Source organism: Rhinolophus sinicus, chromosome 14 (genome assembly GCF_057876585.1).
Source record: "Rhinolophus sinicus isolate RSI-liver-muscle chromosome 14, RSI-T2T, whole genome shotgun sequence".
In the NCBI taxonomy this organism is placed as follows: Eukaryota; Metazoa; Chordata; class Mammalia; order Chiroptera; family Rhinolophidae; genus Rhinolophus; species Rhinolophus sinicus.
This window is the reverse complement of record NC_142514.1, coordinates 5,097,050-5,111,152: the sequence shown is the minus strand read 5'-3', so window position 1 is coordinate 5,111,152 and position 14,103 is coordinate 5,097,050. Positions and strand designations below refer to the sequence as shown.

Here is a 14,103-nt window from a genome sequence, read left to right as displayed (position 1 = left end):
TACTATCAATTCCTTGGCTTCTTTTGAGGACAGCGTTCATGAAAGTGCTTACCGGATGCCTGGTACGTCAGCTGGCCTCACAAATGACAGCGACAGCAACACGATTACAGAGGGAGGGGGCCCCGTGTGGCACAAGGGCTGGTCCTTATTTGGAACACGTTCATCTGTCAAATCTCAAGTATTTCAAGTAACACATAAAGTGACAAAATCCTTTTCCCAAAGGCGTCTGAGGAAATGTCCTCACAGTAATGACAGCTTCCAAGAAATGATTTGAAATGTCATTATTAAGTGGGGACGGGGAGATTTTTTGGTCAGTGATGGCAGAGTGCTGGGGATTTCCCACGAGGCCCCGCCCCCCCTCACAAGCCACTGAAGCGTGTGTGTTTCTAACCTGCAAACTACTCTCACTGTAGAAACATCAGGCTTGAAGATCAAGTGGAAAGTTTTTCACCAGCGCTAAGATCTCAAGGTTTGTCCTTTTGGGGACTCGAGATGGGGTAATAGAAGCTTTGTTTTCTTTGTACTTTTCTAGACTTTTTTCCCTCCTAATTTCTGATAACGTCTCTTCCAGAGCCTATTAAAAAAAGATCAAGAGAGTTTTTTTTTTAATTTCTTAGTTTTGTTACTATTACAAGCTTCAAATCTCAAAATGGGCAAATATGTGTCTGTTAAGAAAAATGGGATAATGAGTTGAGCCAGAGAGGTGTTTCAACATTTGAGCGTTAAGTGTTGAAATTTCCACATGCTGTTCAGACAAATAGCAGTAATGAGATCCCTTCTCATTGAGCTGAACTGTTAGATGCCACTGACACATTCTTTTTAAGGACTAATATTTCAGGAGCAGGAAGTAACTGGCATTGTTGAAACCTGGATGCTAATGCTAAGTAGCCATGAAAGTCCCCAAAATTCTTGCTATTGTTTTTTCTGCATTTCAGCAAAACATATTGGCAAGTGAACCCTTAGCCGTTGGCAAACATGCACAAGCTGTGTGTTTAGTTGTGCTTGTCTTCATAGAAGTTTCTGTTAATTTGCTGCCTGTCCCACAATTCTCCTTCATTAATTGTTCCTGAAAAACCCTCAGTGATGGTCTCGTGGCATTGTACACGTAATGGCTGAAATGTAGGTAAGTCTGAAAGGAGAAACCATCGCATTCTTGGAAATGTTTACCTTTTGCAGAGTGGTATCTCTGAAACAGCCACTTGGATTCAAATTCTTTCGGAATCTGCTCTGCTAGTAGTGTGTTCACGCGAGATTTCATCATGGGAAGTGGCTATTATTACAATGTGGTGGCCATTGTGCTGTTGGTCATGAGTTTGAAGAGGACGAGATCAACGCAGGACTCCTGTCATAACTGCCCAGCTGGTAAGAACCGAATGAACATGTGTGTTTGATCTGTTCTGTTGAAAACATGGTTCAGGTAGTCCGGTAGTCAGAGCCGTCAGGCTCTGTTTCAATGACCTTTTATTCATTCATTTACAAATATCCCTTGCAGGCTACAGCTTAGCTATGTGAACACAGCCATGCCGCTTACTCTAGTGCCCCAGCTTTGTCATCTGGGGATAGAAAGAGAACCGATTTTGTACAATTGCTGGGAGGACCATGAGATGGGCTTACCACAGTGCATGGCACATGGCAGGACCTCAGTAAATATTAGCTTTGGGTATGAGGACCTGAGATTGATCTGGGGGGACAGCAGGGTATAAGCAGCAGGCAGCAGGGGGAACAGAGTGGGGAAAGGCAGCCAGCTTTAAGTTTTAGTGTACCCCTAAAGGACATTGAGCTCTTCCTCAATCCCATCATGCTGAGCTCCTGGATCCATCAAGAGAAATCATTCTGTTTCATTTGCTAGATAAAGGAAACCTTTTTCTTTCTGTGGATTTCTTTGTTGCAATAGCTATACTTTGTTACTCTGAATTCTGTGACTAGGCTGAGGACAATCTTGCAAGTGTATAATTTTAAAAAGTCAATCAGCAAAATAAGGTCTATCACTGTGGCACCTAGAAGACTCATCATTGTTTCACAGTCTAGTTTCCTTGTAAACCTCACCATGCTTCAGGTGATAACAGTCCATTGTCAAACGTGTACAGCTGTAATCTCCCCTCTTTAGGTACTTTCTGTGGGAAAAACAAGGATCCGATTTGCATTCCCTGCCCTACAAATAGTTTCTCCAGCACAAGTGGACAGAAGGCCTGTGACATATGCAGCCAGTGTGCAGGTAGGATTTAAACGCTGTGTTTTTCGCCTGGGGACATGTTGGGAAGACAAGCTTTTATTCCCTAGTGTACTGGTCTCCACTGAAAGTCCTAAGTGTCAGAGATGCTGGTTCCCCTGTCAAGAGGCAGGTCCAGTAAAATTACTGACTGTAATAACAATTACTTGTGGATTGAGCTTTTTCAATTTTAGAGGAAACATTCATTTGACAAGAGAGAAAATTTTAATTAGCAAAATGTAAAAATGTCTTCTATTGGGGTTTTTTCAAGTAAACTGTATACTCTAAGGTCACCGGGACCATCATAAGTAGAGTGAGCCTGGTTTTTATTGCACAACATACATTTGCCTCTTGGATTTGGAGGTCAAGTGTACTGTAATGTTGGGGGGCTTTGTAGGTGTTTTCAGGACTAAGAAGTCGTGCTCCCCGACCAGCAATGCCGAGTGCGAGTGTGTCTCAGGGTTCCACTGCCTGGGGGCGGGATGCGCCATGTGTGAAGAAGACTGCAAACGAGGTCAAGAGCCAACCAAAGAGGGTAGGTGTGGTCGCCTGCAGTCTAGCACAGGTCTGTTAACTAGACACATGTCCTCAGCGAGGTCTTGGCCCTTTGAATATAAAATAACATGTAGCTTTGTAGCCCCTTCAAGTACCAAGCCATGCACTGCTGAGTCACATATATGATATTTACCAAGTATTTTTCAATCAGTGGAAATAATTTGAAATCACGACACTTGTTATTCCCCAGGACCATGCATTTTCATACTTTCTATACATACAGATGCCACACTGTGTACAATTAGAAAAACACTTCAGTCTTGTTGGGGTTTTGTTTCAAGAATGGTGGAACCATCTGTGTAGATTGAATTAAGTGACTGACTTTATGATGTGATTTATGTTCAACACCGGGAAAGTTGTGAAATGATGAAAATTCTCCCGTTTTTATTTATTATTGCTTTCATTTTTACGCAAGGTTGTAAAGACTGTGACTTGGGGACATTTAATGATCAGAAACACGGCGTCTGTCGACCTTGGACAGAGTATGTATCATTTCCATTTCCTTACAAAACAACCTGGGTTAACTTTTTTAAAGACAACGAAGGTCATCACTGAAGCTTTTAAAAATCTAGCAAGTATAGACATAGGATAACGTGCTATTCGGCAGCGTGGGAACAGTGGGAACAGCGTGGGTAACAGTGACTCGACACGCAAAGTGGGCATTTTCTCCAGAAATGATGCCCAGAGCATAGACCCGAGTTGCCACTGAACCTCGTTACCACCCTGGTGTTCTTCTCTTTCCTTTTGCTCCCTCTGCTGCCTCTGACCTGCCCTCACTGATCAGCTCGTCTTTAAGCCTGCAGGGTCAGCACTGAGAAAGAGAGTAAAGTACACATCCTACCCACCAAAACATAGCCTGGACACGGGCAAACATGACCCTCACAGGTAGTAGAAGCTGCCAGCTGTGTACGTGGGAATATTCCTGTTGACTTGTGCGACCCAGACCAGAGCTACTCAAAGTGGGGTCTGGGGACAGGTACTCGCCTGCGGACGGGCTGTCATCTGTCCACACAGCGAGAGCGCTTTAGGCATTAAGGAAAAGCACTTGGAAACCTTTTTTTAAAAATTATTTTAATTTTACTGGGGAATATTGGGGAACAGTGTGTTTCTCCAGGGCCCATCAGCTCCAAATTGTTGTCCTTCAGTCTAGTTGTGGAGGGCGCAGCTCACTGGCCCACATGGGAATCAAACCAGCAGCCCTGCTGCCCAGAGCTCACGCTCTAACCAACTGAGCCACCTGTGCACCCTAGAGAGATTTCTAACTTGCCCGAGGTCATTCCGCTAAGGGCCAGACCCAGGGCTCAAAGCCTGGTGTGTCTGATGAGAACACATCAGAGGGTTAGGAACTCCTAACCCTTAGGCTAAGTTGTCTGCCCTTCATTTGTGCCAGAGATGGTCCAATTTGCTTAAGAAGTTGGATGGGGTGGGGGAGTGAATGGGGGTGGAGGGGGAGGTGAGAGACTAACCAGGTAAAGCAGTCTGAACTGAGCTGTCACAGGACAAAGCCCCCAGCCTGGGGAAAAAGAAGAGCTCCGTTAGGTGAGTAGAGGAGGGATGAATTGTGGAAAGCGGTGAAAGCTGCGGCAAAGCTGGAGGAAGCCAGACAGTCAAGTGGAGGATTTTCAGAATATCTCTATGAACTCAGAACCACAAATCTCTGTGACTAGGTTGCTTGACTGGGTGGAAAATGTCAATGTTTTTAATTACACTGATCTGTACCTGAATTGATTATTTGAACTCTTTTCATTGGATTGTCTAAGCTGTTCTTTGGATGGAAAGTCTGTACTTGTAAACGGAACAAAGGAAAGAGACGTGGTATGTGGACCAACTTCAACCGACTTCTCTCCAGGGACATCCTCTGTCACCACGCCTATCCCTGCGACAGAGCCAGGTAGCTGGTGTGTTGGCTGTTAAATCACTGTGATTGTGTCATGGTTGTCTCCATTGGAATCTAAATCACCCCAATACCATGAGGTCTTACACCTCTGCCTGCAGCAGGCACCTCCCGTCTTTTATCCTGGCATCAAAGGACCCATCCAGTTTTTGAGGTGTTTGTCATTTAGTCTGAGATATACATTAGTCAACAGAGCAAGGTGAGATGTACAAACAGATACTATACCTTTGATAATGCCAAGTAAAGGGGAAGGCCTCTGGGAAAATGATTAATGTGGTTTTTTTTTTCTTTCTTTTTTTTTTGGTTTTTTTTCAGTTTTCTTAACACCCAGGCAAGTTTATTAGGTTTGCTGGCTGGAGATGCCCAAGGCCCCACTTCTCCGTGTGATCAGGGGTTTACAAATGTAAACATACATGTACTACACTCGTAAAACTGCACCGCTGCATGCGTTTCTCCTTTTGTTCTTTTTTCAAGGTCACACCCCCCAGGTCCTGGTCTTCTTTCTTGCACTGACATCCACAACAACGCTGTTCCTGGTGTTCTTCCTGGCGCTTCATTTCTCTGTGGTCCAGCAGGGCAGAAAGAAACTCCTGTACATATTCAAGCAACGTAAGACTAACACAAATGTACTGGATCCTTGTGGCAAGGTTTTTTACAGTAGAAAGAGAAAGATGGTGGCTTTCTTGTAAGGTATAGGAACTAGATTAGTATGGCATGGTGGTTATCGAGCAGAGGCAGGCTTGCCCCCCAGGGGACATTCGACAACATCTGGAAACCACTTGAGCGTCACAAGCTGGGGTTGGGGAGGGAGAGCTACTGGCATCTAGTGAGTGGTCAGTGACGCAGCTCCACACCCTACGACACCCAGGCCAGCCCCACAACGAAGAGTTATGAAGCCCCAAATGTCAATAGAGCTGAGGGGGAGAAAGCTGGCAATAGCAGGATGTGACCCCGCTAAGGGGTCTAGAAAAATGACAAGTTAAGTAGGCTGCCGTCGTGGATACATGCACACACACACAGCCAGTCAGTTGTGCAGACAGGACACTGGCAAAGAGGAATCAGAAAATCACGTTTGCTCAGAGAGCACTGACCGTCTTAACCTGAGCCAGACGTGAAATAGGGGGAGGCGTAGAGAACTCAGAGGAAGACTGAAGTGGGCTGAACCTCATGGATTATTATGGCACCAACCTGGAGTCAATGAGAAACTTCAATAATGGATTCCCTTCTTGAACAAGATGCTGTTTCCATATGGAACTCGGCATGCCTCTGTCAAGTGCCTGGCAAGACTCAGCACTCACTAAACGAAACCTATTAATATCTAATCAAAAAAGTTTATAGGTGGGGCAACCTGGTTGGTTTTTTTTTTTGGCTTTGTTTTGTTTTCCTGGAGGCCAGAACCACAGATACAGGCTATGATAAGAGGGATAGATGGAGTGCTCCAAGAGTGCTGTAGTGTAACCCGAAACATCATCCTAACACTGAGGGGGTCCATTTGGAGGCTGTTTCAGTTATTAGTCAAGTCTTATCCACAGCTGCACTGCACTAATTTGTATAAAGGTTCTTTAGAAAACAATATAACACCTCTTTACACTGTGAAATATACAAGGAAAAAAACACATGCTTGTAAAGTTGAACAAATTGTAAAATGAACACCTGCTCACCCTACCGGGGTCAAGAAATAGAGGTTGTCTGCTCCCCAGAAGGCTTCCTGCATGTCCTTCCCGATGAACCGTCCCTCACCACCCACGCTAACCACATCTAGATTTTTATGGTATTCATTTCCTTGCTCTTTTATATAGTGTTGCTTTCTAACAGCACAGTTTAATTTGGCTGCTTGTGAACTTTATACAAGTGGAATCACACTGTATCTATTCTGTATTTTCCTTCTTTTATGCAACATTGTATCATGATGATTCATCCAAGTGTTGCGTTTACCTTAGTTGATTTCCATTGTTGAATACTCTTCTACCCAATGACTATACCATCAGTTGTCCATCCATTCCAATACTGAGGGACACTTGGGTTGTTTCCAGTTTAGGGCTATTACACACAGTGGTGTTTGAATGTTTTTGTCTGCTTATCTCAGTAGCAGTAATAGATAAGTACGTGCTTCTGTGTTGTGGTTGTTTTTAACCTAGAAACAAAATTGCTGGGATATGTTTGGTCCTTAGTAGATATACCAAATCTTTTCCAGAATAGTGGGACCTCATTTACACTTTCCCAGCAGCATATGAAGAGTTCCTTTTACTCCAATTCTTGCTGGTTTTTACTCCAATAAGTTGGTGTTATCAGATTTCTTAATTTTTATCTATCTGGTGGGTGGATAGATTTCACTGTGGTTTTAATTTGCATTTCCATGATTTCTAGTGATATGAGACATTTTTTCATGTTCTAGTAGCCATTGGGATTTTGTCTTTTGCGAAGTGCCTGATCAAGTCTTTTGTGCATTTTTCTATTAGGTTGTCTGTCCTTTCCTTATTAATCTCTAGGAATCCTTGTTCCTTATCTTTTCCCATGAACCTTTGATGTTTGATTGTCATGATTTTCAAAAGTATTTATGAGTAATCAGTGAGTTGCAATGGAACTATATTCTATTTAGAAGTTTTTTAGGACATTTTTAGAAACTTTCTATTTTGAAATAATTAGAGTCACAGGAAGTTGTAAAGAGTGCAGAGAAGTGTCATATGCCATTCATGGGTTACATTTTCTGTAACTACAGTACAATGTCAAAACCATGCCACTGGCACAGTGCATTGTGTGCAAATACTTATGTGTCATTTTATAACAAATGTAGATTGGTCCTAACTACCAGTCCAGTCAAAATACAGGACGATTCCATCACCACAAAGATCTTCCTCCTTCTAGTCTGTCATGTCACATCCACTCCCTCTGCCCCTACGACCCTTAACCCCTGGCAGCCACGAATCTGTTTTCCATCTTTACAAGTTTGTCATTTCAAGAATGTTATATAAATGGAATCACACAATATATAAATGGATCTTTGGAGACTGGCTTTTTACACTCAGTTTTATGCCATTGAGATCCATCCTGGTCATTATGTGTTTCTATATTTCACTTTTTTTTCTTTAATTGCTGACTAGTATTCCATGGTGTGGTTGTACCAATTTGTTTCACCATTCACCTACTGAGAGACATTTGGGCTGTTTCCAGTTTTTGACTATTGCATTTAAAGCTGCTATGAATAATCAGGTACAGGTTTTTGTGTGGACTTAAGTTTTTGTGTCTCTAAGATAAATGCCCAGGAGTGCAATTGCTAGGTCCTATGGTGAGTATATGTTTAGGTTTTTAAGAAACCACCAAACTATTTTCCAGAGAACTGTACATGTCACATTCCACCAGCATTGTAGGAGAGATCAGTTTCTCCTCACCCTTGCCAAGATTTTGTGTTGCCATGGTTTCTTACTTCATGTGTTGTAATAGGTACCTAGTGTGACAACTCCTTGTGGTCTTAATTTTCCTTTCTTTCCCTAAGGGTTAATTTCCCTTTCCCATGAACCTCTTTTCATGTACTTATTTTCCATCTGTATATCTTCTTCAGTGAAATGGTCCTTCATGTCTTTTGCCTATTTTCCAATTGAACTGTTTGTTTGTTTTACTGTTGACTTTTGAGAGTTCTTTATATCTTCCAGATATAAGTCCTTTGTCAGCTTTGTGGTTTGTAAGTATTTTCTCCCAGTCTGTAGCTTGCCTTTTCATCCTCTTTACAGTGTCTTTTGCAGAAAAAAATTTTGATGAAGTCCAATTTGCCAATTCTTTTTTTTTTTTTTTTAATTTATGGAATCATATCTTAGATGGCTTCACCAAGTGCTAGGTCACAAAGATTTAGATTTCCTCCTATGTTATCTTCTAAAGGTTTTACGTTGAAATCTATGGTTCATTTTCAGTTAAGTTTTGTTTAAAGTGTGAGAGTTTTAGATCCAGTTTTTTTTTCCCCCCTATGGATGTCCAATGGTTCCAGCACCATCTGTTGAAAACATTATCCTTCATTGAATTGCTTCTGTGCCTTTGTCAAAAATCGGTTGGCTGTACTTGTGTGGGGGCTGTTTCTGGTTTCTGTCTTCTGTTCTACTAATGTACATGTTTATTCTTCTGCCAATACCACACAGTTGTGTTTGTTGTCGCTATAAAACAAGTCTTAAAATTGGTAGAAGTTAGAATGTTCCTCCCACATTATTCTTCTTTTTCAAAATTGGTTTAGTTATTCCCGTTCCTTTGCATTCCATTTACATTATAGGATAATCTTATCTGTATCTACAAAAAGTCAGCTGGGATTCTGATAGCAATGGTGTTAAAACTGCACATCAATTTGGGGAGAATTGACATCTTTCCTATGTAAAGTATTCCAATCCATGAACATAGTATGTCTCTCCATTTATTTATATTTTCTTCGATTTATTTCATCAGCATTTTGTAGATTTTAGCGTACAAGTCCTGTACATGCTTTGTTAAATTTAAGCTTTGCTTTCAATTTTTGTAAACAACTGCAGGTGGTATTGTATCCTAAATTTTTGGTTTGCCCACATTTATTGCTACCAGATAGACATATAATTGATTTTTGTGGATTGATTTTGTAGCCTCTGATTTTTGCTGAACTCATTGATTAGTTCTAGGAGTATTTTGTAGATTTGTTTTGGGATTTTGTAAATAGACCATAATGCTATCTGCAAATACGGACAGTTTTATTTTTTCTTTCCATGTCTGTATGCTTTCTATTTCTTTTTCTCGGCTTACTGCATGGGCTAGAATGTCCAGTATTACACTGAATAAGAGTGATGAGAGTGACTATCCTTCCCTTGCTTCTAATTTTGGGGGGAAAGCATTCAGTTTTTCACCAGGATGTATGATGGAACCTGCAGATTTTTCAGTTGATCTTCTTTATCAAGTCAAGGAAGCTCCTCCTGTATTTCTAACTTTCTGAGAATTCTTCCCCCCCTCAAATCATGAATGAGCATTGAGCTTTGTCAAATGCTTTTTCTGCGTCAACTGAAATGATCATATAATTTTCTTCTTTATTTTGTTAAGATGATGGATCTCAGAGATTCATTTTTGAATACTGAATTCCCCCTTGCATCCCCGGACTAAACTCCACTTGCTCATAGTATATAATTCTTTTTATATCTTGCTGAATTCTATTTGCTGATACCTTGTTAAGAGTTTTTACAGCTATGTTCATGAGAGATATTAGACTGTAGGTTTATTTTCTAGTACGGTCTTTGTCTGGTTTTAGTAGCAGGGTATTACCGGCTTCATACAATCGGTTGGGACGTGACAGCCTACTGGTGTTTCTGAATGTCTTAGCAGTTTTTCATAAATTCTCGGAAATGGCGCAGTTGTTGGGTTTAGGTTTTTGTTTTTTGTTTTTTAGTAACAAGCATGTAAAATTGGGGTAAGGCCTTTTGCTTTATCAAAGCTATAAAAAACATCTGCTCAGGATTAAAAGCTGCTCAGCAGTAACACACGTATTTCACAGTCACATATAAAAGAAAACCTGGGAGCAAATGCACAAATCAGTCATTTACTTACTAATAGATGGCAGTAGCAGGAGTATCTTTAACATCCTGGTGCCATAAGCACTTCACGTGAAAGAGTCTCTAATGCGTTATCTGAGTAACCCTCATTGAAACTACAGTTATGTTTGGGACATGACCATTTTAATGCGTTTCATGCTCAAGACTGTTTTTAGCCAGTGTCCAAAATAAAGACTACAGTTTTTCAGGACCAATCAAAGTATTTGGTCAAAAGAAAAACACTCTTCAATCCAATAACCCTGAGAAAAAGTTCACTCTTGCCATGATGTCTCTTGCTGATGAGTTGTTCACATGAAAGTAGAGAATGTCTGCTACTTAGAGATGTCCCCCGACTGTGATTTATAGAAAATGAATGTTAATTGATTAAAACACACAACCAAACATAAATATCTTTTAAATTACTTTTTAGCATTTATGAAGCCAGTACGAACTGCCCAAGAGGAAGATGCCTGTAGTTGCCGATTTCCGGAAGAAGAAGAAGGAGAATGTGAACTCTGACCTGAAATCCAAAAAGCTGTGGGGACGCTCTTGAGAAGAATCAAAGGACAAATACACATGACCCTGTTTTCATCTTTCTACACTGAAAACCACCATCCTAGATAACACCCAGTGTTAACCCCCGCAAGCTTCTTCTAAATGCTGATGAGTTGGCCTTTTAAATTGTACCACTTTTGACAGAACAGAAGATGGGACAGAGCTGGCTGGTGGTAAAAGGGACATTTTCTAGATACTGCTTGACAGGTTTGGGCTAGATTTTTTGAAATCCAAAGAGAACTGTATTTTAAATTTAATCATGTAGACCAATGGTCCAGCTAAAGTTATAATCAAAATCAGTTCAAGATTGTGTGTGTGTGCGTGCGTGCATGTGTGCACGCACGCACTCACGCATGCTAATATATTACAAGAAGCCGTAAGGTGCGGGAAATATCCCCAACCAAATTTTCCATTAGTTCAGTCATTCAACACAATGACTTCCTCCATTGTCAGGGGAGAATGACAGCAGTGCCCAAGTTTTGAGTCAAGAGCAAAAAAATCTCAAGTGTTTTGGAAAGAGTTCAAATGTCCTCACATATCCTGTGTTTCTCTCCAGCCCCACAGCTCTGCCTATGTTCTACTCCCATCCGAACCAGGGTTTATGTAGTTTTTTTTTTTTTTTTAAGTGTGTTTTTCTAGGACCCATCGGTTCCAAATCAAGTAGTTGTTTCAGTTTAGTTGTGGAGGGCGCAGCTCACAGGGGCCCATGCGGGGATCGAACCGGCAACCTTGCTGTTAAGAACACTGCGCTCTAACCAACTGAGCTAACTGGCTGGCCCAGGGCTTACGTTTTTCGTTTTAATTCTTAAAGACTTTTAAAATAATATTTATACACATAAACTAATGCATGAAACAGGTATGAGGCAGTCATGGAATGAAGACCCCTGAGCCCAAACAGAGAGCTGGGGAAGGAGTTGCCAAACTCCCCGGGGTCAAATCTGAGACGCCAGGCTCCTTTGTATGGCCTCGGGGCTAAGTACAGTTTTCACATGTTTAAATGGTTTTAAACAGTCAAAAGGACAATATCTCATGGCATGTACAATTATATGAAACTCAAATTTCAGAGTTGGTAAATGAAGTCTTATTGGAAAACACAGTTTTTTACATATTGTCTACAGCAGCCATTGCATTATAGCAGTAGAGTTGAATAGTTATGACAAGAGACTCTAGGCCCACAAAGCATGAACTATTTAATGTCTAACCCTTTACAGGGCGAAGTCATGGTCATAGCGTCCATCTGTGCACTGCTTCTCCCCTTCATCTTCTGCCTACCTTCCCACACCCAGCCAACCTCTCTCATTAATGTTAAATCTATTATTTCCTTGCTTAAAAAAAATCATTTATTATATAATTATGTACCCTAAAACTATTTTATTGAGGTTTTTTATTTTTGAGCTTTCTGACAATGGTATTGTGCTGTGTGAAGCTTGCTTTACTGACTCAAAATTATATTTGTAAGACTCATCACATTGCTGTGTGTAGCTAGCATGCATTCGTTTTTAACTGCTGTATAATTTTACAAATATACCATCATTTATCAATCCATTTTCTAGCAAAGGACATGTGGGTTGCTTCCAGGTTTTTTATAATTATGAACATAGTTATGCATGTCCTTTTAAATGTTTCCTGTGTAAGGAGGCCTTGGGGGAAACTTTCTTAAGGTGGAATTTCTGGATCTTACGGCATCTGAGCTAGTACACGTATCAGTAAGTTATGCTTAGTTATGCAGAAATAACAAATGACCCCCCCCCCCCAAATCTTAATGGATTACCACAAAACAACAGAGGTGCATTTCCTGCTGTCATTAGATACCCACTGCAGGTTGGCTGTGGCTCTCTCCCGTGTCATTTCCCCCTGGGCTTCAGGTGGAGAGAGCAGCTTCTGCTTGGAACATTGGTGGCGTTCAGATGCAGTGGGTTAGATTCTAACTTTTAGAGAAAGTCACACAGCCAAGCTGGGCATCAGGAGGGCAGAGAGTATCATGTCCACACAGGGAGGGGTAGAAAATATTTCTGGACAATAAAAAAGGCTGCTGTGGTGCCTGCTTGCTTTTCAAAGTGGTTGCTCTAACGTATGCTCTGGTCAGTGGTGTCTAAAGTGTCCCATTGATCCCCATCCTCCATACCCTCTGGTGTCATCACTCTTAATTTTGCCAATCCTAGTGGATTTAAGACAGCATCTCACAGTGGCCTTGTTTTGCATTTCCTTGATTACTAAGAGCATCCTGTCATTAAAGTCTTTTTATCCCACTTGTGTGCATGTGTGTATGTGTGTGTGTGCGTGTGTGTGCGTGTATGTGTATGTGTGTGTATGTATGTGTATGTGTGTGCGAGTGTGCATGCGTGCGCGTGTGTGCATGTGTGCGTGTATGTATGTGTGTATGTATATGTGTGTGTGCGTGTATGTGTGTGTACCTCTGTGTGTGTGTGTGTGCGCGCGTGTAATGCTTGCTCATGTTTTTTGCTCATTTTTTAAAATGCTCGTTTGTCTTTCTCATATTGATTCACAGAAGTTCTTTATATAATCTAAATAATCTAATCTAAATAATAATATAATCTAAATAAAAATCATTGGCCACTTTTATGTGTTATAAAGATCTGCTTTGTTTGTAATTTGCTTTTCTCTCTCTCCCTCTCTCTTTTTTTAAAACTTTTATTTATTTTAAGTGTGTTTTTTCCAGGACCCATCAGCTCCAAGTCAAGTAGTTGTTTCAGTCTAGTTGTGGAGGGTGCAGCTCACAGTGGCCCATGTGGGGAACTGAACTGGCAAAGTTGTTGTTAGGAGCACCGCGCTCTAACTGGCTGCCCCCCTTTTCTCTTTTTAATAATGTCTTTCTTCTAATAACAGGGGAAGTTCTCAATTTAATTTGGTGAAATTTACAACTAATTTCTCATACGGTTAACTTTTTTTTTTGTTTCCTGGTTAAAGAATTCCTTCCCTGTCTCAATATCATAAAGATATTTCCTCACATTTTATTCCAAAAGTCTTAAGTTTTGTCTTTTGTATTTAAGTCTAATCTACCAGGAATGATTTTTGCGTGTGTTGTGAGGTAATGATCCAGTTTTGAGTTTTGACTATAGACAGTCTAGTCCCATTCATTCAACGTCTCCACTGTTTTTCATGGATCTGCAGTGCCACCTCTGTCTTTCACCCAGTTTCCATATGGCTATGTGTTGGTTTGGGGCTCTCGATTCTGTGCCGTTGGTCACTTTGCACTTTCTTTGTTACAGTAGCTTTAGAATAGCTCTTGATACCAGGTAGGCCAGGTCTTCAATGTAATGTCCTTAATAAAGTTTTATAAAGTTTCTCCAGAAATTGTTTGTGCATTTGTTAGGTTTATTTCTACTGTTGCTTTCTAAGGC

The 14,103-nt window shown here is 41.0% G+C and overlaps 1 protein-coding gene across 1 annotated transcript; it reads left to right on the top strand.

The window, feature by feature from the left end:
• Nucleotides 1–332: 332 nt before the first annotated feature.
• On the top strand, nt 333–12,286 carry TNFRSF9 (TNF receptor superfamily member 9). Its single transcript, XM_019746678.3, has 8 exons — nt 333–469; nt 1,177–1,362; nt 2,108–2,215; nt 2,607–2,744; nt 3,180–3,246; nt 4,525–4,655; nt 5,133–5,267; nt 10,617–12,286. The coding sequence occupies exons 2-8, from the start codon at nt 1,260–1,262 to the stop codon at nt 10,703–10,705; spliced, it is 771 nt and encodes a 256-aa protein (XP_019602237.3). The 5' UTR covers nt 333–469; nt 1,177–1,259; the 3' UTR covers nt 10,706–12,286.
• Nucleotides 12,287–14,103: the final 1,817 nt, after the last annotated feature.

Excerpts from the sequence above, each read along its gene's own strand:
- TNFRSF9 (XM_019746678.3), top strand. The coding sequence starts at position 1,260 with ATGGGAAGTGGCTATTATTACAATGTGGTGGCCATTGTGCTGTTGGTC. Across the intron at positions 1,363-2,107 it reads CTGTCATAACTGCCCAGCTG|GTACTTTCTGTGGGAAAAAC; the intron begins GTAAGAACCGAA and ends TCCCCTCTTTAG. Across the intron at positions 4,656-5,132 it reads TATCCCTGCGACAGAGCCAG|GTCACACCCCCCAGGTCCTG; the intron begins GTAGCTGGTGTG and ends TCTTTTTTCAAG.